Source organism: Erpetoichthys calabaricus, chromosome 12 (assembly GCF_900747795.2).
Source record: "Erpetoichthys calabaricus chromosome 12, fErpCal1.3, whole genome shotgun sequence".
In the NCBI taxonomy this organism is placed as follows: Eukaryota; Metazoa; Chordata; class Cladistia; order Polypteriformes; family Polypteridae; genus Erpetoichthys; species Erpetoichthys calabaricus.
This window is the reverse complement of record NC_041405.2, coordinates 38,919,261-38,945,302: the sequence shown is the minus strand read 5'-3', so window position 1 is coordinate 38,945,302 and position 26,042 is coordinate 38,919,261. Positions and strand designations below refer to the sequence as shown.

The 26,042-nt window shown below is 39.0% G+C and overlaps 1 protein-coding gene across 1 annotated transcript; it reads right to left on the bottom strand.

Annotated features, from left to right (window-relative positions):
* Positions 1–22,569: 22,569 nt before the first annotated feature.
* On the bottom strand, positions 22,570–25,356 carry LOC114663067 (uncharacterized protein K02A2.6-like). Its single transcript, XM_028816836.1, has one exon. The coding sequence runs from the start codon at positions 25,354–25,356 to the stop codon at positions 22,570–22,572; it is 2,787 nt and encodes a 928-aa protein (XP_028672669.1).
* Between the last annotated feature and the right edge of the window lie 686 nt (positions 25,357–26,042).

The following is a 26,042-nucleotide window of genomic DNA, read 5'->3' as shown; positions in this document are numbered from 1 at the left end:
TCTTTACTTACTGTAAAAATCTCAGCATATATTAAGATCTCAAGATGCTGGCCTGCTTATGCTTCTAAGGATTACTAAAATAACAGTGGGAGGTCGAGCTTTTAATTACAGGGCAATGAAGCTGTGGAATGGTCTGCCTGCTACTATAAGAGATGCTCCTTCAGTCTCAGTTTTTAAATACTTGCTGAAGACTCACTACTTCAGTTTAGCACACCCAGACTAGAGCTGCTGATTAACTGTACATACTGCATCTCTGTTGTTAGTCATTAGTACTAAAGCATAAGTAATTTAATATTTATAAACTGTTACTAACCCTCCTCTATTCTGTTTCTCTTCACAGTATCCTCATGTGGCTCTTGGTGCCACTGCTCTACTGCCAAGTTGTTTGCCTGCAATTGAAAAGTCATCTCAGATTAAGGAGTACTGGAATTATCGAATAGAAGGGTCCTTTCATTAGACTGGCTGGCCCAGCACTGACTCAGCTATAACATGGCCAATAGAGGGCAGGTGGCTTATTGACTGAAGTTTCCGGGACTCAGACTGTGTCTGTCTTGTCTGACTCTTTTTTTGCAATCTGACAGTGATTCTACAATTAACTGATAGACAGATATTGTTGTTTTTCATTTATGGTAATTAGTTTGAATTGTCTTTCCCAAGATTTCTTTCATGTTTATCCCTACAAGATTTTTTTTTTTTGTGTATTTTTTCCTTGTCAAGGCTGGAGGCCTAAAGCCCTTTGAAACATTCCTTGTGCGATTTAGGGCTATAAAAGTACTAAATTGCTGTTGTTGTTTGCTTCAGAACGGTTTTGGTACTGGTACTGAGGTCCGAAATCTGGTATCAATACTAAAGTCCAAATTTTAGTATCAAACCAACAATAACATGTACAGGTATAACCTATTTTATAGATATGTGAGATGATTTATTGTTTTCCTAAAGTAACTACATTAAACTTCACTTCAGTTTTTTTCCATGTCTACTTTTTTATTTTTACTTGAGCAGTTTCCATATAAAATACATTTACTTATGTAAATTTTTTTAACATAATAATACTTCTATTTGAGGAGATTTTTTTAGTAATTTTTCTACCCATGCTAATACACAAACAGAATGTATTAGTCAAGATCTGAAAAAAATTCCCATGCTTTACATTTTGTTTCAATTGGAAATCTATTCTGCAAATTGTAGAATTTGGTCAAAATGTAATGAGATTCATTATTAAACATATATACATGTGAAACTGGCATCAATATACCTGATTAACTTCAATTTTAATTTCCATTTTAATAATAAAAAACAATAAAGAATTTGATATTCTCAACAACAAAGTTATTAAAAAGTTAAAATCAAAAGATTAATTTTAACTAATGCTTTTGCAGCAGTGAGCATCTTTCTAAACTAAAGAGAAAAATAAAAATCACATTTTAATTAATTTCTAAATCAGTTTGAGAGGTAACTATCTGATTAAATGAAAAGTTAAATTACGTAATTATTTATAATAACATCATACCACAGGATGGTATGATGACACAGTGGTTTAAAACTGCTGCTTAATGGATTCAATGTTTGGAGTTAAATTCCTGCTATTCATTGTTTGTGCTGGTCAATGTTCTTTCAATGTCTGCATGGATTTTCTCCAGTCATTCTGATTTTCTTTTAACATACTAGGGGGCTTTGCCACCTGCTCGCTTTGCTCGCCAGCCCCCATTTTTGTTTTTCCGGATATACACTTTTAAGATTTTTTTTTCTTTGAATTGTTGCTATTTCATTAGTTTCACTTTTATTTCAGAACTTCTGTAAAAACAATATTTGGAATCTTTCGATTCCCAACATGCTGAATCTTTTTAATGAGGTCAGTGAGACATGTGTTTAATGACTTTGTACCATACTTCAGGATAGCTTTCTCTGTTTGGAATTTTTGGATTTTTTTTTATAATAGAGAGATTTTCTTGATATCTCAGTTATGGCAACCAAATTATTTATAACCCTATAATATGTTTTTACAATTTTATTTTCAGAAACTCATCACAGTTTAGATTTTCAGGCTGTCAGAGGACCCATGAGGATTATTAGCGGGCCCCAGATTCCCAGGACAAAGTGATTATTAGTAGGTCTGAAGGACAAGTGTTCCACCAAGTGCTGTTTCCTGCTTTGGGTCCAGTGCTTCTAGAATAGGCTTTGCCTCTCTGTGACCATGTAGTGGGTTAAGTGGTTTTGAGAATGTTATGTTACTTTTGCAAATCATAATATTTTGCTTATGTATTTGTACTGTATATTATTATATGGGTACAATATTTTATATATTTATAAAGAACGTTTGTTACTCTTCTAAGAGACCATAGCTAAATTCTGCGTATTTTGCATTTAACTATAAAGTACTATATTTTCAGGCATGAATAAACAAAATCTAAGAGCAGGAAAAAAAAAAGAAAAGAAAATTCTTGAAAGAAATGCTAACGAAAGTAAGCATGATCAGATAAAAGATTTAAAATGTTTTAATTTGAAGGCCGTGTTTTTAATTTGCAAACATTTTGAAGATAAAAGCAGAAACAATATTTTATTAAAACAAGTGTTTACATTTTTCTGAATAATCAAATACTTAACAGAGGTAGAGGAATTTTGTAAACCATCTTGATCCAAATGAAAGAAAGGTCATTTCCTCTAATAGGCACAATGGCTAAATAATTAGCTTATGATTAAAGCAGATTTTAATTAAATATACAAAACACAAAATGTTGCATTCAGCCTCATATTTAAATTATGTATTTAGTGAGGTAAACTGCCTTTTTCTATCACCAAAAACGTTTGTGTCTAATTATTGATGTAGTAATTGAAAAGAGAAAAATGTAATATCATAAAAATAAGCAGCATGTGGATGTTTTTATTGTGGGTTTTTTTTTGTTTAAGCACCTTGTACCCAGATGTTCATTATGCCTACAAAAAAAAGAATACAGTATATTCCTTCTCAGCAGGATAGCAAAGAATAGCATGTCAAAGGAAAATAAGTCATAAATAGCATGGAAAAAGTGGTATAGTTGTACTATTTTGTGTGGAAAAAAATTCTTAATACAAATAAGTTAGAAAGAACTAAATGACATTATCAAAAAATACCAGTCATTAGTTAGACAAATACTGTCTAATATTTTTATTTGACAGTAATAATTTCACAGTGTTCTGATGTATTACTTGATAAAAATTAAAGACCAAATAAAAAATGCTATTTATGACACTCTTGGCAAACACATAAAATTCGGTTCCAAATAAATGTTTTATTTTTCTTATGCTACTTTATATAATGTAGCAAGGTCTTGATTAAGTGATTCTGGCATTGAATTTAAAGGGTTTAATAAAACAGCCAGCTGGCCAAGAATTTATTTTGGAATTAAGTAAAGAGCATTTTCATTCCCATCTGCCTTATGATGGGATTAAATTATACGGCATGAAAACAATAAGCAAGAGATGCTTAATGAAGAAGACACCTTATAACCCTGAAACATTTCTTCCCAATAGCCTGCCTAAAAATGTACTATGATGGAGCTTGCAGATACAGATCTATGCCTATAAGTGTGTCTGCCTACTTTGAGGAAATTACTAAATTTTGGTCAAAAGAAGCCATACATCTATCTGTTTTCTGAGCCTACTTTTTCTATTAATATGTACTTCACCTAATTTGTACATTTTCACATGGTGTAATCAATGCTGGTGCTAGGTTATTCTGCACCCCAGGCCAAGCTTCTTAGTGCACCAACCAACTGCTCGTTAGCTAACCCATCACCCCACTCCCCCCGCCCTTCATGATCTGTACGCTAAGTGAATGCCTTATTCGCCTTAATGTTGGAGCAGGCCCTATGTGTAATAAACACTGGGAGAATGTCTGAACTGTGAAGCTGTGGTGGTAAGTGCTTTGCCAATTTTGTAGCACCAAATGAACCAAATAAATAAAAGTTATAGTTACACAAATTTTACCACTGTACCTATTATCACTGAAATAATGTCTTAGTTGCAAGCAGAATTTAAAAGCAAAATATATTTTATGTGTAACCCCATTAATTCCAGCAATATATTAAAGTTAAGGTGGCTTTGACTACTTGGGAGCAACTTGTTTGCTTGCTGATTAACTTTCATTTGTATTGAAAATTTCTGCTTAAAGTTTAAAGTCAAATTTTTCAGACGTCTTTTTTTTTTTAGCAAGGTATCTTGACATCTGGCAGGCAAAGAAATAAACATAATAAAGTTCTGCTGCCATCTACTGGGTCCAGAATTAAGATGCACTCTATTTATTTTGTGGCCAGAAAAATGAAATTTACAGCTATGTATTCAATATATAGTACAGTACATCTAAAACTCCTATAACATCTACATTAACAAGCAGTCAGTAGAATATGGTAGTGACACTATAACTTTAAATTAACTAGATTTGGTATTATTATTAAGAAAGTGGAAAACCCTCAAGATGCCTTTAATGAGTAATATGATCGTTTTCTAATATTTGTAACTTCATAAAATATACAATACAATACAATTTATTTTTGTATGGCTGTGATATCCCGTGTAGTGGGAAGTGGCCCCAGCCTACACTCTGGACATCTGATAGTTTATGAACTGACAAAAATTGAAGGGTGAATGGTGCAAGTTTATTTACAAGAGGGCTGTACAACAAAAATGCAGTACTGTAGTGTGAGGTGGGCTTTGAGGCAGAGTTCTTCAGACGTTTACGACGGTCTGCTTTAATGATAAAGTAAACTACAAGGTTAAAGTGGACATTTCAAGATTAAAGCTGAAATTTCCACTTTAATCACAAAATACACCTTTTCACCATGTCCTTAATTTTTTTTCTCTGTGGCTCAAATACAGCGCTGTACATTATGTTGCTGTTGTAAAGTTGCAAAAAAAAAAAGACGGCACAAACGATGGTATGTGAGACTTTTAAAACATATCGTGTCATTACGATGGGGAATATGTGATGCTTAAATATAAAAGCACCACGAATGCATTTGTATGTCGGCATTCTGCTTCTACCACATCGAACCATTCATCAAACATCGAAGCACGCACATCAATCCCGTAGGATCCGCATAGCGACTTTCTGTCACATGTAGATAGTAAACAGAGACTGTAACGTCACATTCCAATTTTTATGACACTGCGTCCCCCAAACTTTTTGCTGGTACTGCAACTCACGCACGCGTCGCGTTAATTTCTGAGACCTGCTCAGAGGACGCGTCAAATGAATGCTGGAATCACGTGGCAGCCATGATGCATGCGCGTACGCGTTCTGAGCATGAAGTATAAACGAACCCTAAGTGTAAACTGTGACTGTCCACTTGATAATATTCTTTAATCAGTTCTCAGTTCTTCAATCAGGCCAGAGGCTGAACGAATCAAGAGTATTATGCCACCAGTTCAAATCCTCCTTTATTCCAACAGCATTTAATCTTACAAAATAGTTCAACTTTACATCCACAGACTTAAATTAAGTGAGTGAACTGTTATCACTTGAGCCAATCATTTGTCGCCAATCATTTGTCAAATGTAAATGTCAATTTAATTTTTATGTGTGATACAGTATGTTTGATCTGTCTTTTACATTAAGTGCTTGATGCTACATTTCATATAAAGTTTTTTTAGTGAAGTGTTTTTAATGTTATTTTGTAGTGTCTTTGTAAAACCCCTGAGAAACCGAACTTACCTATTAAGATAATACAATTGAACTGAATTTAACAGCTGTAATGTAAAATATTATTCAGTAACTGAGCAAAGTTTAAACAGCATGATATAGTTCAGTTTATGAATAACACCATGTGGACAGAGTGCAGTGACATTCTTTCCTACACGTCTAATCAACATAATACACCAACGTTGTTTTCGTGTAGACTTCTCATCTAATGTGAATGGTTTTATTCACCATATTGACACAGAGCCAGTTCATTTGTATAACTTTAAAAAAGGAAATACTATACACTTTTAATACATTTTTATTGAATAAATAAATAGTATGTTTATAAAAAAACAAAAGTGAAAGACATGGGAACAATGTTTCTCAAAAAAAAAAATTATATACACACACACACTTATATAGGAATTGAAGCATTACACACATCCAAACCTGTTCCTCGGAGAGTCGCAGTCAGGGCTGATGGAATGGTCCTTATAGATGACACTGCAGTTGTGACCCGCTGGGCTGGCTACTTTGAGCAGATGTTCAAAGCTGATCCTCCAGCTAGGACATTGGATATCTCTGGGTCCACAGTTCTTGAGGCTGATCCTCCAATTAGCTGTGAACCACCCAATCTCGCTGAGATTGCTCAGGTAGTGAACCAGCTGAGGGGAGGAAAGGCTGCAGGGATCTGTGGTATCCGGTGTGAACTTCTCCTGGCTGGTGGTAAGGCTGTCCTTCTGGCACTGCAAGCAATCTTTTCTTCCATTTGGGAGACTGGCATCATCCCAACTGACTGGAAAATGGGACTTGTCGTCCCTATCTGGAAAGAAAAGGGTGATTGCCTGGATTGTGGCAACTACAGGGGGATAACACTGCTCTGGGTCCTTGGTATGGTCATCCACAATAGGATCCATGATCACTTGCTCACTTACCAGTAACTGGAACAGTCTGGTTTTATGCCTAAGAAGTCTACCATCAGCCGCATCCTGGCACTGAGGGTTCTCATGGAGCGCAAATTCGAATATCGGCAGAGTTTCTTTGCAGCCTTTGTCGATTTTCATAAAGCGTTCGACTTAGTTGACCGAGCTGCCCAGTGGGACATCCTGAGGGTTCGCGGAATCCCCTTGAGGTTACTGGATATCATGGCCGGCATATACACTGGTACTGTGAGTGCAGTGCAGAACAGAGGCAGAACCTCTGTGTTTTTCCCAGTTGATTCTGGGGTTCGTCAGGGGTGTGTTCTTGCACCTACTCTGTTCAATGCTTGTATGGACTGGGTGTTGGGCAAGATCGTGGGGTCCAGTGACTGTGGGGCATCTGTTGGTGAAGAAAGATTCATGGATCTTGACTTTGCTGACGATGCTGTGATCTTCGAGTCAATGGTGGCTCTGATCGGGGCGCTCGAGAGACTGAGTGAGGAGTTTGAGTGACTGGGCTTGCGAGTGTCCTGGATAAAAACCAAGATCCAGGCCTTTAATGACCTCTTGGGCACAGCCATCAGCAGTGTATCTGTCTGCGGAGAGAGTGTCAACCTTGTCGAGAGGTTTACTTACCTTGGCAGTGACATTCATGTCTCTGGTGACTCTTCCCATGAAGTCAGTAGATGGATTGAGAGAGCATGGGGGGTCATGAGGTCGCTGTAAAGGGGTGTGTGGCGCTCCCGACATCTCTGCAAAAGGATGAAGGTCCAAGTCTTCAGAGTCCTGGTGCTTCCTGTCTTGCTATATGGTTGTGAGACATAGACGCTATCCAGTGACCTGAGACGAAGACTGGACTGTCCAAGTCTTCAGAGTCCTGGTGCTTCCTGTCTTGCTATATGGTTGTGAGACATAGACGCTATCCAATGACCTGAGACAAAGACTGGACTCCTTTGGTACTGTGTCTCTCCGGAAAATCCTTGGGTACTGTTGGTTTGACTTTGTGTCGAATGAGCGGTTGCTCATGGAGTCCTGAATGAGGCACATTACCTGCATTGTGAGGGAGCATCAGTTATGGCACTACGGCTATGTGGCACGTTTCCCCGAGGGTGATCTAGCTCATAAGATCCTCAATGCAAGTAATTAAGAAAAAGCCAAATTAGAAAAGCGGGCTTGTTGAAGTTTTTTGAAATGCTCAACATTTGTAGCCTGACACTTCTCTATTGGCAAAGCATTCCAGATTTTTTTGCATTGAGTACAGAAAGCTTCCAATCTTTATGCTTAATCTTGGAATAAAAAGCAAAGCAATGTTTGAGAAGAGAAATGTTGGGAGCAGACACTCCAAAAATCAATACTACGTGAAACAGGCAGCCAGTGTAATGAGACTGAGACAGTTTTCAGAAGTGCAGAAAAAAAAAAACAGCCCAAAACCTCCTGATCACTTGGCAAAGGCACAGATCCAGACCAGAGATTTAGGTGGAGGATTCTAGAAGTGCCAGGCAGAAGGGCCACCCATCACTTCAATGTGGCACACATCTGTCCTTCCTTTTTCTTTAATTGCTGCCCCGTATCACAATTGGACTCTTCCACCTCACTATAACCATTAACACAGTAGGTAAACGATGTTCACTCACTGAGTTGAAACATTAATAAAGTGTGCCCTTACCTCTTTTTTTGCCTCCTTCCTTGGTACCCCTATAGAACAATCATTACCAAAGTAAACCATCACAATATATAAAGGTCTGCTTAGAGTAAAGTCTAACTAATAATATTACATTTTAAAATTACTGAGGTTTTTTTGTTGGATTTTGAAAGAACCCAGACTCAATTGCTATTATATGTAGCATCATGTTTTTTTTATTTTATATTACGCATAGAGTAGACATTATGTTAACTTACAATCGCTGTATATCTGAACTTCTAATGTAATGTGTTCAGGTGTCGTTACTTACATGAAAACATCTTCATTTTTCTCTCCTGTCTTAAATTTGTTTTAGGTTAAAATTAGGTCTTGCCTGTTTCAAAATCCAACAACAACACACAATAACTTAAGAAAATAAATGTTATTTTGTAACATGGAAAAAAATCCCCATTTCATGATTGTTGGTACTGATGTGCCACGGTCACTGTGTTCGTGAGGATTCACACACTGAGGCTTTCCTGTCTAAAATTAAAAAGCCAGTGTTAGTTACTGAACAGGATAAGCAAACATACAGGACAGTATTCAAGCCAGCAAAATATTATAGATCAAGAAATAAATGTGGGGAGTCTTTGCAGGAATTGTGCACAAATTACTTCTAAAACTGAAAGCCTCAGTAGTCTTACCTCTAGAAACAGCAAATCTAACATGAAGTACACATCATCTCAAATTGGGAATCTTAAAAGCAGAAGAAAAGTACATCCAGTTGTGCCTCAGAGTTCAGGTAAAAATGGCATCTGTTCAGCCACATGAAAGGCTCACTGAGCATCCTGTAAAGTCAAGAACAAATATACAATAAAGGGGCTTTTTTCCTAACTGCAGCAACAAGAAGTAAGTTATTACTAATGTGCAAGCCCACTCCATTATATTTCAGTTAAATGTATGTGTGTGTACTCCTCCTAAACCAACAGGTTAAACAATAAGCTAATGAGATGTCACAATAACAGGTGGCCAGCACTGTCAGTGTGACACATCAGATGAACACCACACTTCTCTGATGGCTTTGGATATAAATTTTGAAATTGCCTGGTCTCTACCATAGAACTTATTTCTACCAAGCAAGGTTAATGAAATCCATTTCAAAATTAAAAATAAGTAGGAAGAGTTTTTTTCCTCCTTTTCAATCCATCAGGCTCTTGAGCGAATAAAAGCACTGTTAGCTTACTCTAAAAACAGTTTGTTTAATTGAGATTGAAAATTGTTTAGTTGTATTTGTTCTTCCAATGGAAAATCTTGTTTGCAGCATAATTTATTAATGTCCTCATTAATGTTCTGTTGCTCATATTTTGTACTGTATGTTTTTTCTGGTTCTGTGATCAGTTAGAGGAGATGCTGAGATTTCACACTTTGAAATATCATTACTCAAATTGTTTGAAATTAACCAGTAATCTATCCTTAAACATTGACCATTGTTTGAGGAATTAAACCAAGTGTATTGAGTAGCAGTGGGATTTTTCAGTCTCCAATAGTCACACAGGCTGACTTTGGTGTCAAAATTAAGAATATTATCATCAAAAATGTGACATGATGCCCTAGATGGAAAACGGTCTAAAGAAGGATCAGTAACCACTTTAAAGTCTCCTCCCATAATAATCTTGTCAACTGAATAACGTAACTTCCATTGCTCCAACCTTTCACATAGGAAAGTAAGAAGTTTTTTGTTCTGAGCTCTATTATTGTATCCATACACACATAACAGAATATAGTTTGAACCATGAATTTCTGACACCACCATTAGCCAATGTCCATCAGAGTCACTTTTATAGTCTATGACATTACCCAGAAACCTATTAAATAAAATCATCACTCCAGCTGAATGAGATGTTCCATGACTAAAGAAAACAGAGTCTCCCCACAGTATTTTCCAGAACTTGGTGTCTGCCTCCACTGAATGGGTCTCTTGCAAGAAAACACAGTTAGCCTTTTGCTCCTTGCAGAAAAGAAAAATTGCCTTGCATTTCACGGTGTTTTTTAGCCCCCTAGCATTGAACGAGATAAAAGATAACATAAAACACGTCAATAAACTTTTTGAATAAACAGGAAAATTTAGTAGATATGCAGTAACGAGCAGCTGTGTCCTTCGTATAAACAAGTAGTGAAACAGTGAAACCTAATGTTCAGTTCGGGTCCACTCTTTGGTTGTCAATCAGAGTGTAGCCTTCCTTCAAAAAAGCTCTCTTCCCCTTACTCCTGGCTTCCTGGACCAGCAGCCACAGTTTGGCTCAAGCCTCCCAGTCTTCTTTGGAGAAGTCTTCCTTAAAGCGGATGTTCATCTCTTTGCAGACTCTTACATCTCTCGATTTCTTCCAGACGTCGTCCCGGACCGTTCTCATGCTGAACTGGATGATTATGGCTCTTGGGGCAATGGAGGAGGCAGTGTTTCCCTTTCTTCCTAATCGATGCACAGTGTCGACAGTTTCTCTAAGTCTATCCACAGACAGGCACAACTCTGGTGAGTATCCCAATGACTGTCTCTCTCGTGTTTTCATCATCTTTCTCAGGAAGACCAGTTAGCCTCAGATTCCACCTTCTCTTGTAACGAGCTTGTTCCTCACAAGAGCTGCTCAGAAATTTGTTTTCTTTCTGAAACTCAACAATTTTCTCCTGGAGCTCAGCTATTCCTTCTTTGTTTTTTCTTATTTCTGCTGTGTTCATATCAATACGCTTTTCAAACTGTTGCAGCAGCGCCGTTTGTTCATTCAACTTCTGTGTTAACATGTTGACTGTGTGCAGGATAGCAGCGGTGGTGTTCTCATCCTCCATTTTCTGGGCTCGTGTCCCTTTTATTTTCTTCAAGTTCAGAACTTTTGTTGGTGTGTGAGCCCAGTTAATTTTGTATTCTTTGGAGGTTGTTTCATCGACTTCCAGGTAGTCAGTGTCATCGTTGTCACACGCCTCTTTGAGCACCAACAAGTTGTAATCATGAGCCATCTTATTCGCAGTATAAGTATCAAAAAAGACAAAGTAATTATGGTAAATTTGCTAAATACTTGGTTATTTGGATACTGGTTAACTTAGGTCCACAAATATTGGGTTATTGTAAAAAAAAAAAAAAAGTTCACAAATGCAGGACTAAAACTGAAAAAGTTCCGGAGCCTGCAAAAAGGTTGCTACTCAACTTGGTCTTGTCCATTAAGGGAGATGGACGTCTGCAGCGGAGCTCCATTAGCAGCGGCTTTATTTTTTTTCTTATTTCTTATTATCCCGAGGTATCCTGTATTTACCCAACCTGAGGAGTTTCTACTACAGTATGTAAACATGAGTAACAAGAAAGAAATGGAAAAGAAACCTAAAGCTACATCCAAGTCTAGACAGGCATCAAGTCCAAGTGCAAGGTATGGCCTTTCAGAGACTGACCTGGAACAGGCAGGCGAAAGCACCGACTTCCCAGGATCCCGCTCCACTGTGTCATCTCCAGTCGAGAGCGAAAATGGGAGCGAAGGTGCAAGTGATGCAGGTCACGATAGCTTGCCGATTCCAGAAGATCATTTGAAACTGGAGATGGCCTTGCAGTCCGCGCTTTCATCTACACCTCGTGAGCCGGAAGCATCTGCTGTAACAGGGATTGCCACTTCACCCGCGGAGCACGAAAGCCGAAATGATCTGTCTAAACTGAAGGTAATGATCGCCACGGCCATAAATGAGCTCAAGAAAGACATTCAGAAAAATATAAAGAAAGAAAGCGAGAAGACAAACGAGAAGCTGCAGCTGGAGTTGCAAGAGCTGTGCCAGGATAATAAAGACTTGGAAAAACATATATATAATCGCTTTGATGCAGCCTTTAAAGGTATGCTGGGGAAAATTGAGGAACACATTCAGAATAATACGTCCAAATTGAGAGCACTTGCCGATCAGCTGGAAGACGTTAAGCAGACATTCACGACTCTAGGTATGTCAGAGGACTGGGACTTTGTGAAGTATGGTCCAGCCTCACATGGGGCGGCAAAATGGGGGGGGAGGGGTGGGGGGATAAGGGGGGGAGTGAAAGAGAGCAAGCTATATCTAATCTATCCTTTTAATCCTTATAATTATAATTACCAACGTAACAATAGGCTGCATGTCAATCACTCGTGGGAAAATTGGAAATTAAAGTTAAAGCTGTCTCACTTCCAGTTAAGACTACAAAATGACATCAAAAATTCAGAATCAATGGCTCCATGATGGTACAGTAAACTATGTGAGCTGGAACGTTAAAGGCCTGAATCACGAATTAAAGAGAAAGAAAGTATTCTCTCGCCTAACAAGTCTAAACGCTAAAATAGTATTTTTACAGGAGACCCACTTATTAAGCAAGGATCAGTTCCAGCTGCAAAAAGACTGGACTGGCCAAATGTTCCATTCCAGTTTTACAAAGAAAACTAGAGGTGTGGGAATTCTCATACATAGAACAGTCTCATTTGTAGCATCAGATGTAGTATCTGATCCTGAAGGGAGATATGTGATTGTCATGGGCAATTTATTTAACTGTAAAGTGATTTTGATAAATGTTTATGCACCCAATGTCGATGATAAGGAATTCATGCAAAATTTATTTACATCCATTCCCAATGTGACCACTCATAAAATTATAATGGCTGGGGACTTTAATTGTATTTTAAATCCACTCTTAGATAGGTCTCCTGTCACAGGGGTGGTGACATCTAACACTGCAAAGACAATTACACAGTTTTTAACTGACCACAACTTATCAGACCCTTGGAGATTTCTAAACACAAACTCAAGAACATATTCCTTATATTCACCAGTGCATCATTGCCACTCAAGAATTGATTATTTCTTTATAGATAATAATTTCTTGCCCACTATTAAATCTTGCATGTACGACGCTATTGTTATTTCCGACCATGCCCCACTGATCTTGGAGCTAAAATCAGTATGCCCAACATACTTATCTTGCAGATGGCGTCTTAATCCACTTCTATTAGCAGACGAGATCTGTACAGAATTTATATCAAAACAAATCAGTTTCTTTCTAGAGACAAATACATCCTCAGAGGTCTCTGCAGGAATACTCTGGGAAACTCTAAAGGCCTTCTTAAAAGAACAGATTATTTCATATCTTTCCCACAGAAATAAATTAGAAACCAAGAAGGTATCAGAGCTAACCAGCGAAATTACTAGAATAGATCAAGAACATGCCAGGTGTCCAAGTAAGGCTCTTCACAGGAAAACGCAGGCTCTGCATTCAGAGCTCAACCTCTTAACAACTAAAGAAACTGAACAACTCATTTTTAAATCAAGACATCATTACTATGAAAACGGAGAGAAAGCTAATAAGCTCTTAGCTTAACAAATCCACAAGCAATAAGTTCGCAATGCAATCCCAGCAATCATCAACACGAATGGAGATAAAATCATTGACCATAAAAATATAATGCACACATTTAGAGACTACTATAAATCTTTATATTCTACTGAGTTTAAAGAAGACAACACACAATCGAATGCATTTCTGGATGCATTACAGATACCACAAATAGATACTCAGTGCAGAGGAATTGGATAAACCTCTGGCGCTATCAGAATTACTAGATGCTATAAAGTCACTCCAAAGTGGGAAAGCAGCAGGCCCTGATGGCTACCCTGTCGAATTTTATAAGAAATTCTCCACTCAGCTTGCTCCCGTCTTATTAGCAACATTTACAGAAGCTAGAGATAATCAAATTCTACCTCAAACTTTTTGCCAAGCATTAATCACTGTCTTTCTTAAACAAAATAAGGACTTATTACAATGTACATCATACAGATCAATTTCACTTCTGAGTAATGATGTTAAGATACTCTCCAAAGTCCTAGCTAGAAGGATGGAGAAAGTGCTGTCTTCTGTAATATCACAAGATCAAACTGGATTTATTAAAGGCTGACACTTAGCTTCCAATCTTTGACGCTTGTTTAATGTAATATATTCACCAGCAAAGTCAAACACCCTAGAGATATTATTATCGTTGGATGCAGAAAAAGCATTTGATATGATTGAATGGAACTACCTTTTCACTACATTAGAGAAATTTGGGTTTGGCCTGAACATTTAGCATGGCTCAAACTACTGTATATGAATCCAGAAGCTTCAGTTTGTATTAACAACATTTGTTCAGACTACTTTAAACTAGAACATGGTACCAGACAAGGATGCCCCTTGTCACCACTGCTATTCACAATTGCCATTACACCACTTGCAGTTCACTGTTGAAATGCTTATCAGATAAAGGGGATCATCAGAGAAGGACTTGAACAGAAAATTTCTCTACTTGCAGATGATATGGTACTGTATATATCAGAGCCACAAAACACTGTGCCGGCAGTCTTAACAGCACTTGCAGAATTTCAAAAGATCTCTGGTCTCAGAATTAATTTGAATAAAAGTGTGCTCTTTCCAGTGAATTCACAAGCATACAATATTGGATTGGACACCTTCCCTTTTATGATTGTAGATCAGTTTAAATACCTAGGGGTAAATATCACAAGTAAACATAAAGCTCTTTATCAACAAAATTTCGCAGTCTGTATGGAAAAAATTAAGCAAGACTTGTATAGATGGTCAACCCTTCATCTCACTCTAGCTGGAAGAATTAATGTTGTTAAGATGAATATCCTTCCTAAGCTTCTCTTTTTATTTCAAAACATTCCAATATACATCAATAAATCATTTTTAAGCAATTAGATTCAACCATAACCTCATTTATTTAGAACTTAAAACATCCACGTATTCAAAGAGCGACCCTACAAAGACCTAAGGCAGAAGGTAGCATGGCTCTACCCAACTTTCAGTTTTATTACTGTCAGCAAACATACAAGCTATAAAAACCTGGACACAAATAGATGAACATACACAGGCTTGGTGCGCAATAGAAATAAAATCCTACAGTACTTCTTTATATTCCCTGCTTTGTGCCCCTATTAATGCAAGTTATCACCGATATACTAATAACCCAGTTGTGTTTCACTCACTTAGAATATGGAATCAATGTAGAAAGGATTTTAAGATGGAGAATATTTTATCTGTGGCACCTCTGCATTAGAACCACCTTTTTCAACCCTTGCAAACATATGCAGTTTTTCTTCTTCTTCTTCTTTCGGCTGCTCCCATTAGGGGTCTCCACAGTGGATCATCTTTTAAATTACTTTGAGATCTTTATATAGACAACATCTTTGCATCCTATGAACAATTACTCTCCAAATTTAACTTTCCAGCAACACATTTCTTTCACTATCTTCAAATTAGAAAGTTTGTTAAACAGAACCTGCCCAATTTTCCTTATCTCCCACCTTCCTCTATGCTGGAAAAAATATTGCTCAGTTTCGAGGACTCAGATAGCATTTCTGCAATTTATAAAATTATTTTACAGTCCCTCCCTTTCAAAGATCCAAGAGGACAATGGGAAAAGGATCTTTCACTCAATATATCAGAAAAGGAGTGGAAGGTAGCAATGCAGAGAATTCACTCGAGCTCCAAATGCGCAAAGCATACAATTATTCAACTCAAAATTATATATCGAGCACATCTGTCTTGCTTAAAACTGTCTAAAATGTTTCCAGGGCAAGATCCAACCTATGAATGCTGCAATCAAGTTCTAGCCTCACTGGGTCACATGTTTTGGGCCTGCGCCAAATTAACATCATTTTGGACAAAAATTTTAAGTGCCTTTCAGATAGCCTTGGTGTCACAATCCCTTCTAACCCATTAACAGCTGTGTTTGGTGTTCTTCCAGATGGGCTTAAAGTGGAGAAGGACAAACAAACTGTGATTGCCATTTGGCGGCTTAGCCTATTGTTTCTTCTTAGATTTCACTTCCGCAGGTGAGTGCACGCGTAACCGTAACGTACGTCTTTTGTAGCGTCAGATTCAGGTTTTCTGCACAGAAAGTACAATTCTGTTAATAGCCTACTTAACGGATTCTTACATTTCGTAGATTTTTCTGGGTCCCTGGAAAATGCCAAAACACGAGAGTGGTGCAGCGAAAAGAAGGAAAAAGAAAGAGGAGGAGGCGAAGATCACAAAATTGCCAAAAATAACTGGCTTTTTTACTGTAAACAAGGTCAACAATGCCCAGTCCGAGGCCCAAAGAGACTTATCAGAGACCGAATCGGCTTCGAGTTCGACACACACAAGTTTCCAACCTCGTCAGGCACCATCACCTTTGCCATCTACGGCATCTGGGTCAATCCCTTCCTCAAGTGAAAATCCGGTAGACGCTGCTGACGACACGGAAATATTTGTGAATGAAAAAGTGGACTCGGCATGTGTTGTACTTGAAGATGAGCACGAAGGTCAGTCAGGTGATTCATCTCCTGCTCCCACCCTAGAATACGACAGTGATGACTATTCACTATCTTCTACCCGGATTCCATCATGCACTGCATCCACTGCTATGAAGTCTGTGATAGTAACGCCCACAGAAAAATACCTGACAGATAAAGGTCACTTTGGAAGAAACTTAACTCTGGACGAAATCAAGTTTATTGTGAAAAATGGATGTTGTAGACCAAACATAGAATTCCCGGCTTTCCCGCATCAGGAGAAAAGTGGCAGCAATGCAGGTTGACGATTCAATGTGTCTTACTATGAGAAGAAAAACGAAGCCGGCTTGGTGCTTCCCAGATTTTGGCTCTGTTATTCCGAGAAATTAAATGTCTGTTACTGCCAACCATGTTGGTTGTTTTCTGGCAGTTCGAATACTGATCCGTGGGCTCAAGGTTTTAGTGACTGGAAACATTTGACAAGAGCCATTAAACTCCATGAACGAGCGGCAGAACATCATCGAGCTTGCCAAGTATACAGACTGCATGAAACGCAAGCAACAATTGATGAAGTAAGCAGAATAGCTGTGCAGGAAGCAGAAAGTTACTGGAAGAAGGTCATACACCGTATAGTAAACGTTAGTTTGACCTTAGCTTGCAACAACTTAGCATTTCGTGGTCACCGAGAAGATCGTCATGCGGAGAACGTGACAAACAAGGGCAACTTTCTTGCGGTGATTGTGCTTCTTGCTAAATACGATCCGGTTTTAAAGGAACTCTTAAGGAAGCCAAAAGGCAGCTTGACATACCTGAGCCCTCAGATTCAGAATGAAATAATATGCCTTCTTGGTGATGCGGTTGTTTCCAATATCAAGAAAGATATTCAGCAGTCTCCATTTTTTTCTGTGATTGCTGACACCACTCAAGACGTGGCAAAGGTAGATCAAATTAGCATAATTTTTCGATATATTATTGTGCAGTGCGTTGTTGGCGTACCAAAAAAGCTAGAAATCCATGAATCGTTCTTGGGTTTTGACATTTGTGACAGTCAGAAATCTTCAAGCATGGCCGATCAAGTCCTGCAATCGCTTGAAACGCACGGATTAGATCTCGATAAACTACATGGTCAGGGTTATGACGGGGCTTCAAATATGAGTGGTCAATACAATGGGCTTCAGGCTGTTCTCCAAGAAAAGCAACCTCTTGCTCATTACGTTCATTGTGCAAACCATAATTTGAATCTGGTGTTGAATGATTCTGTCGAAGGCGTTAGAGAAGTGGGAAACTTCTACGATTTGGTGGAAGCTGTCTACGTGTTTTTTGGGCACAGCATCTCCAGATGGGCTCTATTAGAGGGTGACAGAGAAACAATATTTATGAAAACTCTCAAGAAACTTTGTCCAACGAGATGGTCGTCTAGAAACGATGCGTTAGTGGCCATTCGATTCAGATATACGAGTGTACTGAAACTGCTAACACAAATAGTTTTATGTTCCAAAAACAAGAAAGAGCGTGACGATGCAGCAGCAATAAAGGGAAAATTGGAGACATTTGAAACAGTGATTCTTTTGGTTCTTGAAACCAGAGTTGTGACAGCCATAAACGTTGTGTCAACGTTACTGGAAGCAGAACAGCAAGATTTGAGCAAAGCTGTGACCCACTTGGAACGTGTCTACAATGAAATAAACGACCTGAGGAATGATTTTGAAGGGGTCAAAAACGAGGCTGTAAGAATGGCTCAAGGATGGGGTATTAATCCTGAATTTAAGCCGAAAAGATCGCGAGCTGTTAGGAGACATTTTGATGAACTTGCAAGAGATGAAAGAATTGAGGGTGCAGAAAAGAATTTTGAAATTTTAGTTTTTAACAAAACGCTTGACATCATTATTTCTCAACTTCGTACGAGGTTTCTTGTCCATCAGAAGATTGCAGACTTGTTTAAGTCAGTGACGCCCAAGTTCATGTCTCAAGCTGATGACCAGCAGCTACATGATGCCTCTATAAAGTTAGTGAATATGTATTCAAAGGACATAACTGCAGACTATTGCACTATTGTCCTTCAAAAACGCGTTCAAACAAGATTTATGTCGAATGAAAAGTGTCCGTGATTTGGCTGATTTTTTGACTGTGGAAAATTACTTATCATCATCAAGTTTTCCAAACATAGTCACAGTTCTGATCTTGTTTCTGACATTGCCAATCACTGTATGTTCAGCAGAGCGCACATTTTCAAAATTGAAGATTATACAGAATTATTTGCGGAGTACAATGACACAGATGAGACTTTCTGCATTCGCTGTGCTATCGATTGAAAGTCGACGAGCCATGAAATTGGACACCAATGAGCTTGTAGCAGAATTTGCAAGAAAAAAAGCAAGAAAACAAAAATTCTGATGTGTGCAGACAGTGCAGTGTCAGGTAACTCACTTGTCAGGTTATCAGTCACGTATTAGTATTACATGTACTTAATTTATGATATCATAATAATCATAACAATGGTATTCAGTGTATGTAAGTTTGTATAACAATTTTTATTGACGAAATATAAAGAGATGAGAGATTAAAATTGTCTGATTTTTACATAATTATAGACGTTCCGTACTTCCGTATTGTATGGGATTGGGACAATTTCGTATTTCGGCGCCCCTGTCTGTCCCGTTTGCCGTTGCCGTGAGGCCTGAGCCCCTGACGAATATTGAACGGAACGCTGAAATGCTCGTTATATTCCGTATTGAAAGTTTTATCCGTCGTGATTTTGATATGTAAACATAGATAATCCTTTATTTTTATTGTTCTATAGTACCGGCTGAGACAACAGACGAGTACAGTGTATATACACTATTAGGCAATCACGCCAAGTCGCCAACACACGTCTGTTTTTACGGTTTACAAAACAAAACTATATTTTTCTCCGAACATCGTTTTTAATGGTTTCCTTCTCAATCTATCTTGTCTTCAAGCATTTCAGCAGCGAGAGCCCCCCCTCCGGAGCGCGAGCGCACGAAGCGCGCAGGTTTGGGGGCCCATTCAATGATGATTGCACCCGGGCCCCTGTGAACCTTGCTACGCCGTTGATTAGAACATGGATTAATGTAAATTTGCGAGCTGCCTTCCGCAATTAGTCATCGCATTTTGATGGAGATTCTAAGTGGGGATGATTCTCGAACAGATCTCTTATGCGATCCTTCCATAGTATCTCTCAAAATTATTTAGTTCCAATCGGTTATAAAGATTTCACTCCCGGTCGCTTTTTTATTGTGAATTTTGATGGGTCTTTAATTCTGATCGAACTCGGGTTTGCAATACGCGCAGAATTTGAAAAACAACCATCTTAGTCAGTTGAGCCACAATCAGCTGTGACGGCGTCTTTTCTTCGTAGCGAATTCGGTACGTCTATGCTCTACAAAATATTGTAAAGTATTAATAAATGAAATATCTGAATAATTGATTGAATAATAACATCTGTTTATTTAAGGATTTTATCTTTTCTTTTTCAAATGTGCTTACCTATATTATGGCAAAGTACCTTTATTTTCCGTCTACTCCGTTTTAATTAAGTCAGAACAAAGAAAAACATTTAAGGATAAATAACAAGGCTCGTTTTCAATTTATGTTTTTTTTTTTTTTAATTACATTAGGGCCGTGAAACCTCAAACGTTGGGCTATTAAATGTGATCTCAAGAAAAGATGAGGGTTAATAATAATACTAATAACAAGAGCAATAATAATGATGTAATAATAATAGTGCAAAAGTGAATATTCATTGAAAGATCCGGGCTCCAAGAGGCGTGTTATTTTGTTTCACTCTTACTATTGTATAGTACATTCTGCCTGTTGGCGTTTTATATATATATATATATATATATATATATATATAGACATCAGACACTGGAAGCCGCTGACGAACCCTTCTTTTCGTTGCCAGTCTGTAGCAGAGAAAAAGTAAAAGCAATACCGTTTTAACAGGCGTCATTCAAGCTGATCATTAGTTTGTGTAACATTAATGAAAATGCCCAGGAGGTGTCACTAGAGAGGATAGTGTCAAACGTAGACATAGAATTACTACACGCCTCATGACCAGCAGCATCGTACGTCAACGTCGCCGCCATATTGCGAGTGGCACTGCTGTGGAGTGAAGTAATGATAAAAATGCCTCACGCATATGCTGCTTGGGATTGTACAAACCGCTGTACGATCCAAACCAGATCACGGGGATTACATTTCATAGGTAAAGCTGAACAATTGTTTTGGTTATATTTGGCCATTAGGAAATCCCGTTTTATAACCTTAACTTTAGCTTTGACAGGCAAAGCTAGCAAAGCTATGCATTTATGTACTCAAGTGAGCCTCCAAACAACATTTTGGCTAAATGTATTTAGTCACTAACTATGTAGATTGTTGTTAGCTGTTAACATTTCTCAAACTTTGAAAGATTCCCAAAGAAATCTACCTCAAGAAGTAGTGGGAGGTAGCCCTTAGACGGGATTTTGAGAAAGCTGTCCTGTGATGTGTGCCGTGCTAGTTTGGTAACAGATGCTGTATTGACATCACATGATCAAAGCTACCACTTGCTCACATTAAAAAAACAAAGGAGGTTTGATGATTCCTTCTGAGGGTACAGTCAAGGTGGTCAAAGTAGCTGAGCGTGTTATCCGACAGTCGACATTAGGGCAAGCTGTCAGTGTATCTTTGATCAATCAGTTTGTTCGGGCTGAGATTGGTTCAGATGATGTGCTTTTTTCTCAAGGAGTACATTGAGGAAACACAGTTTGAAATTGACAACCATCATTTTCTGCTCATGTCTTTAGTTGTGTCTGTCTTCCACAAACTAAGGCTGCACCACATTGCCAGACTGAATACTCTCAAATTACAGGGTGTCAACACAGAAAAAGCTATGTAAGACAGTTATGTTTCATGGATTTTAGATCCTATCCTGTATATATTTAAGTAACCACATTGCGTGTGTGTGTGTGTGTGTATGTGTGAGAGAGAGAGATTGAGAGAGGAATGAGTGAAATGTTTGCAGAAATTATTAAGCCAATTTGTATACAATAAAATTGTTTATTTTTGTCATTGAGTGTATCGTTTCACTGTTAAAAGAAAGACAAACAAAGATAACTGGCAGTAACAGCGCAAAATTCACAATTGGTATGCCAGTTTGAAAAGATAAATTTTGAAGACAGTTTTAAAATGTGATATTGAATCGAGCTGATGAATATGAGAAGGAAGAGAATTCCAGAGATGAGGAGCACTATGAGAGATGCTCGAGCTCCCATAGAACAGAGTTTGATGTGCGGTACAGAAAGTAGAGCTGCAGATGAGGATCAGAGTGAGCGAGAGGGAGTGTACGTCTGTAGGTCAGGAGTGTTTTAAGCTTAGTTCACTCCGGTAATCAGTTATCCCTCTTAATACAAAGAGTCTCCGAGACACAGGTCTTTTCTTGTGCTTACTTCCTCTTTTTATTTTTTCTCACGCATCCCGATGATGTCACACACTCAAATTACAATTCAACCATATATGGTCTGTCACATCCTGCTGACCGTATATAACGTATTGTAACATCTTTCCTTTTTTTTTTTTTTTTTTTTTATATTGCATACTAGAAACAACATAACATTGCAACTTGTGCATCACAACATAACAGTGCATACTCAAAATTATACTTTAGTGTCTTAAGATCAGTCAAACATATTTAAACAAAATCTCTCAAGTGTGTTGGTCTCTTAACTATTCTGCCACTTCTAATTATCACAACGCTGTTGCTGGTGTCTGAATGGTTTGTGCGAGTTATGCATGATTCTGGTACTGCCTTTGAATGTCCGTCATTTGGATGATTAGTTTGCTCCTGCTTGACAGTTGTGTTCCGTGTGTCTGCTCTCTGTGGTCCTCCCGGCACAGTCCTGAGATGTTTCCGATTTCTCCGTACAACAGTTCCATTTTCCAACTTGACAGTATATGATCGGTTATTGGTCATTCTTTCTACCTTTGCTGGTGTCCAATGTGCTCTACGCTTCATGTCCAACTGAACGCTTACTTGTTCACCCTCCTTCAGAGGTCTAAGATCTTTCGCCCCTCTGTCGTAGTAGAAGGCTTGTTTGCGTTGGTTGAGTTCTACCGCATGCTCTGTGTTTCACAACACCTGGCTGCAGAAGGCTGTCCCGTGTCAGCAGTAATGTCTTAGTTCTTCTGCTCATGAGTCTTTGAGCAGGACTGGTATTGAATCCCTGGGATGGAGTATTCCTGTGCTCTAGTATAGCCAGGTATGGATCCGCTTTCGCTCTCGTAGCTTTTCCCATGAGCTGTTTGGCCGTCTTAACCGCCGACTCGGCTTTGCCATTGCTTTGCGGATATGCAGGAGACGATGTCACATGCCTGAATTCCCAAGCTATGCGAAACTGTTTGAATTCCTGAGAGCTGTATTGTGGCCCGTTATCAGAGATTACTGTATCTGGGATCCCGTGTCGTGTAAAATGGGCCTTCAGCTTGTGTATCACTGTGCTTGAGCTGGTATCTGGGAGATAATCAATTTCCCAAAAGTTGGAGAAATAATCAACTGTGATGAGATATGCTCTGTTGTTGCATGAAAATAAGTCTGTCCCGACTTTTGCCCATGGTCTTCTCGGAATGTCATGTGCGTACATTGTCTCTTTCTGCTGTCGCATATCCACAGTTCTGCAAACAGCACACTTCCCTATGTATTCTCTAATAGCAGCACTCATCCCAGGCCAATATACACAGTCTCTTGCTCTTCGTAAACAGCTTTCCATACCTAGATGTGACGCATGAATTCTCTCCATGATCTCTGTTCTCAGCTTTACTGGTATTAGAGCTCTCTCTCCTCTAAAAATCACTCCTTCTTGTTCACTAAGCTCTTCTCTTATCGAAAAGAATTGTCTTACCTCTTCTTTCACCTGAGTTTTCTCCTCTGGCCATCCCTGAGCTATCACTTGCTGCAACATCTGAAATGTCTCATCCTTAGCAGTTTCTCTCTGTATCTTTTGTAGAATCCCCTCTGATATGGGTAGGTACTGCAACATGTTGATTGTCTCAATTTCTGTCTCCACTGATCCTTCTGCAGCACACTCTTGTAGGTACGCTCTGCTGAGAGTATCCGCTAGGTGCATCAGTCGACCTGGCACATAGACAACATTAATGTCATATCGTTGCAGTCTCAAAAGCATTCTCTGTAATCTCTTGGGTGCATTAAGCAATGGCTTTCTTATGATGGTTTCCAAGGGTTTGTGGTCTGAATGTACTTCTACTTTCCTGCCATAGGTGTACTGGTGAAATTTCTCCATTCCAAAAAGAATTGCTAGGCATTCTTTTTCAATTTGTGCATATCCTTTTTCTGTGGCTGAAAGGGCTCTGCTGCTATAAGCGACTGGTTGTCCTGCCTGCAAAAGTGCTGCACCCAGGCCTGTCTCAGAGGAGTCACATTGAAGAACGAGGTCATCTTCTGGATTGTAGTACTTCAAAACAGGTGCTGAGGCAATCGTTTGTTTCAATTTGTTGAATGCGTCTTCCTGTACCTCAGTCCGCTCCCAAATCACGTCCTTGTGTGTCAGTTGCCTCAATGTGTCACAGGTGTCTGATAAGTGTGCACAAAATTTGGACAAATAGTTCACCATACCTAATAGTCTCTGAAGTCCCTTCACATCTGATGGCCTGGGCATCTCCAATATGGCTCTTACCTTCTCTGGATCAATCTTTAGTCCTTCGGAAGTCAGTCTGTGTCCAATGTATGGCACCTCTTTCTGTCTTAGCTTGAGTTTGTTAAAGTTTAGTTTGATGTTTCTGTCTCTACAACGGTCCAGAAGTAGTCTTAGTTTTATATCATGGTCTATCTCAGCTGCCTCATTGTTGTCGCCTTCCCCACAGACAAGGATGTCATCTGCTATTATCCAAATTCCTGGAAGCCCCTCCAATGCCTGAGTCAACCTGTGCTGGAACACTTCTGGAGCCGGGCTGATTCCCATGGGCATTCTAATCCATCTATACCTGCCACATGGTGTTGCGAAGGTAGTGAGGTAGCTTGACTCTTCTGAAAGCCTTATGTGCCAGAACCCGTCCTTCACGTCACACACTGTAAAAACTCTCGCTTTGGTCAGATTGGGGAGAACATCGTCTATGGTGGGCAAGGGAAAATGTTGACGTCTCAGAGCTTTGTTTAGTGGTCTTGGGTCAATACAAATTCTGAGTTTTCCAGATGCTTTCTTCACCACCACCATGCTGCTAATCCAATCCGTGCTCTTTTCCACCTGAGCTATAATGCCTCTCTCTACAAGACTTCCCAGCTCATCTTCTAGAAGCTTCATTAGTGCCACAGGAACTCTTCGCTTTGGAAGCCTCACTGATTTCACTGCAGGATCCACCTCTAGGTTATATTCTCCTTCCAAACATCCATCCCCCTCAAATACATCAGCATACTCCCTATGCATGTCGCTCTTGTCCCATGGTTCCTTTTCTCTGTGTCTTTCTGTGGTAACAATATCATCAATTGCCATAATATTTTCGTGCTGTATTCTTACCAGATCCCTTGCTTGCACGGCCTTGTTTCCCAGCAGGAGCATTGATGAGGTTTCCTCCACTACAATAAACTCCAGCCGGTACAGTTTTCTGTTTCTCGGGTTTCTTATTTTTATTCTGCATTTTCCGACTGGTTTCAGGGTGCTCTTATTATACATGACCAGAATCTGTTCAGTCTTTTCCATCACTGTGTCAAGGTTTAGCAGCTGAACGGGGATTACGTTACAACTGGCTCCGCAATCTAGTTGAAATTTTACTAGTCTTTCTCCTATCAACATGGTTGCAAACAGTTGTTTGTCCTGTTTGTCCTCCCTCATTTGCGAACTAAGGCTTAGGATTTCCTGAAACGGTTCCTCTTCTATTTCTGCTACACTGTGTATTTCTTTTCTCTTAATCTCTTTTGTTTTGCATGTGGCAGCAAAATGGTTCTGTTTGCCACATTTTCTGCATTGCTTTCCATAAGCTGGACAACTCAGTTTTTTCCACTCATGCTGTTTTCCACAGAATTTACACTTAGATGTTAGTGTTTGTTTGGCACCCTGAACTCGTTAGAGTCTCTGTACTGTGTGCACTTCTTCAACTTTCTGTCCCTCGATGGTCATCACATTCTCTTTTGACAGTTCTGATGCTCTACAAATCCTTACGCATTTCTCAAGCATCAGGTCTGACTCTCTTAATAGACGTTCTCTCACTTGTGAGTTCAGTATGCCGCACACAATTCGGTCTCTAATCAGTGAATCTTTAGCCGAACCAAAATTGCACGTGTCCGCCAGCACTTTCAAATCAGTAATATACTTGTCAATCATTTCGCCTGAGTTCTGATTTCTGGAGAAAAATTTGTACCTTTCTACTGTTTCCTTCGGTGCCGGATTGCAGTGGTTTCTAAACGCAGTTAACAGCCATTCCAACGTCAGTTCACCAGCAGCCGGGCGGGCAGCGTCTAGCGTCTTACTCAGTTCCCTCCCGGTTTCTCCGATTAGATATTGAAAAACTTTTACCTTCG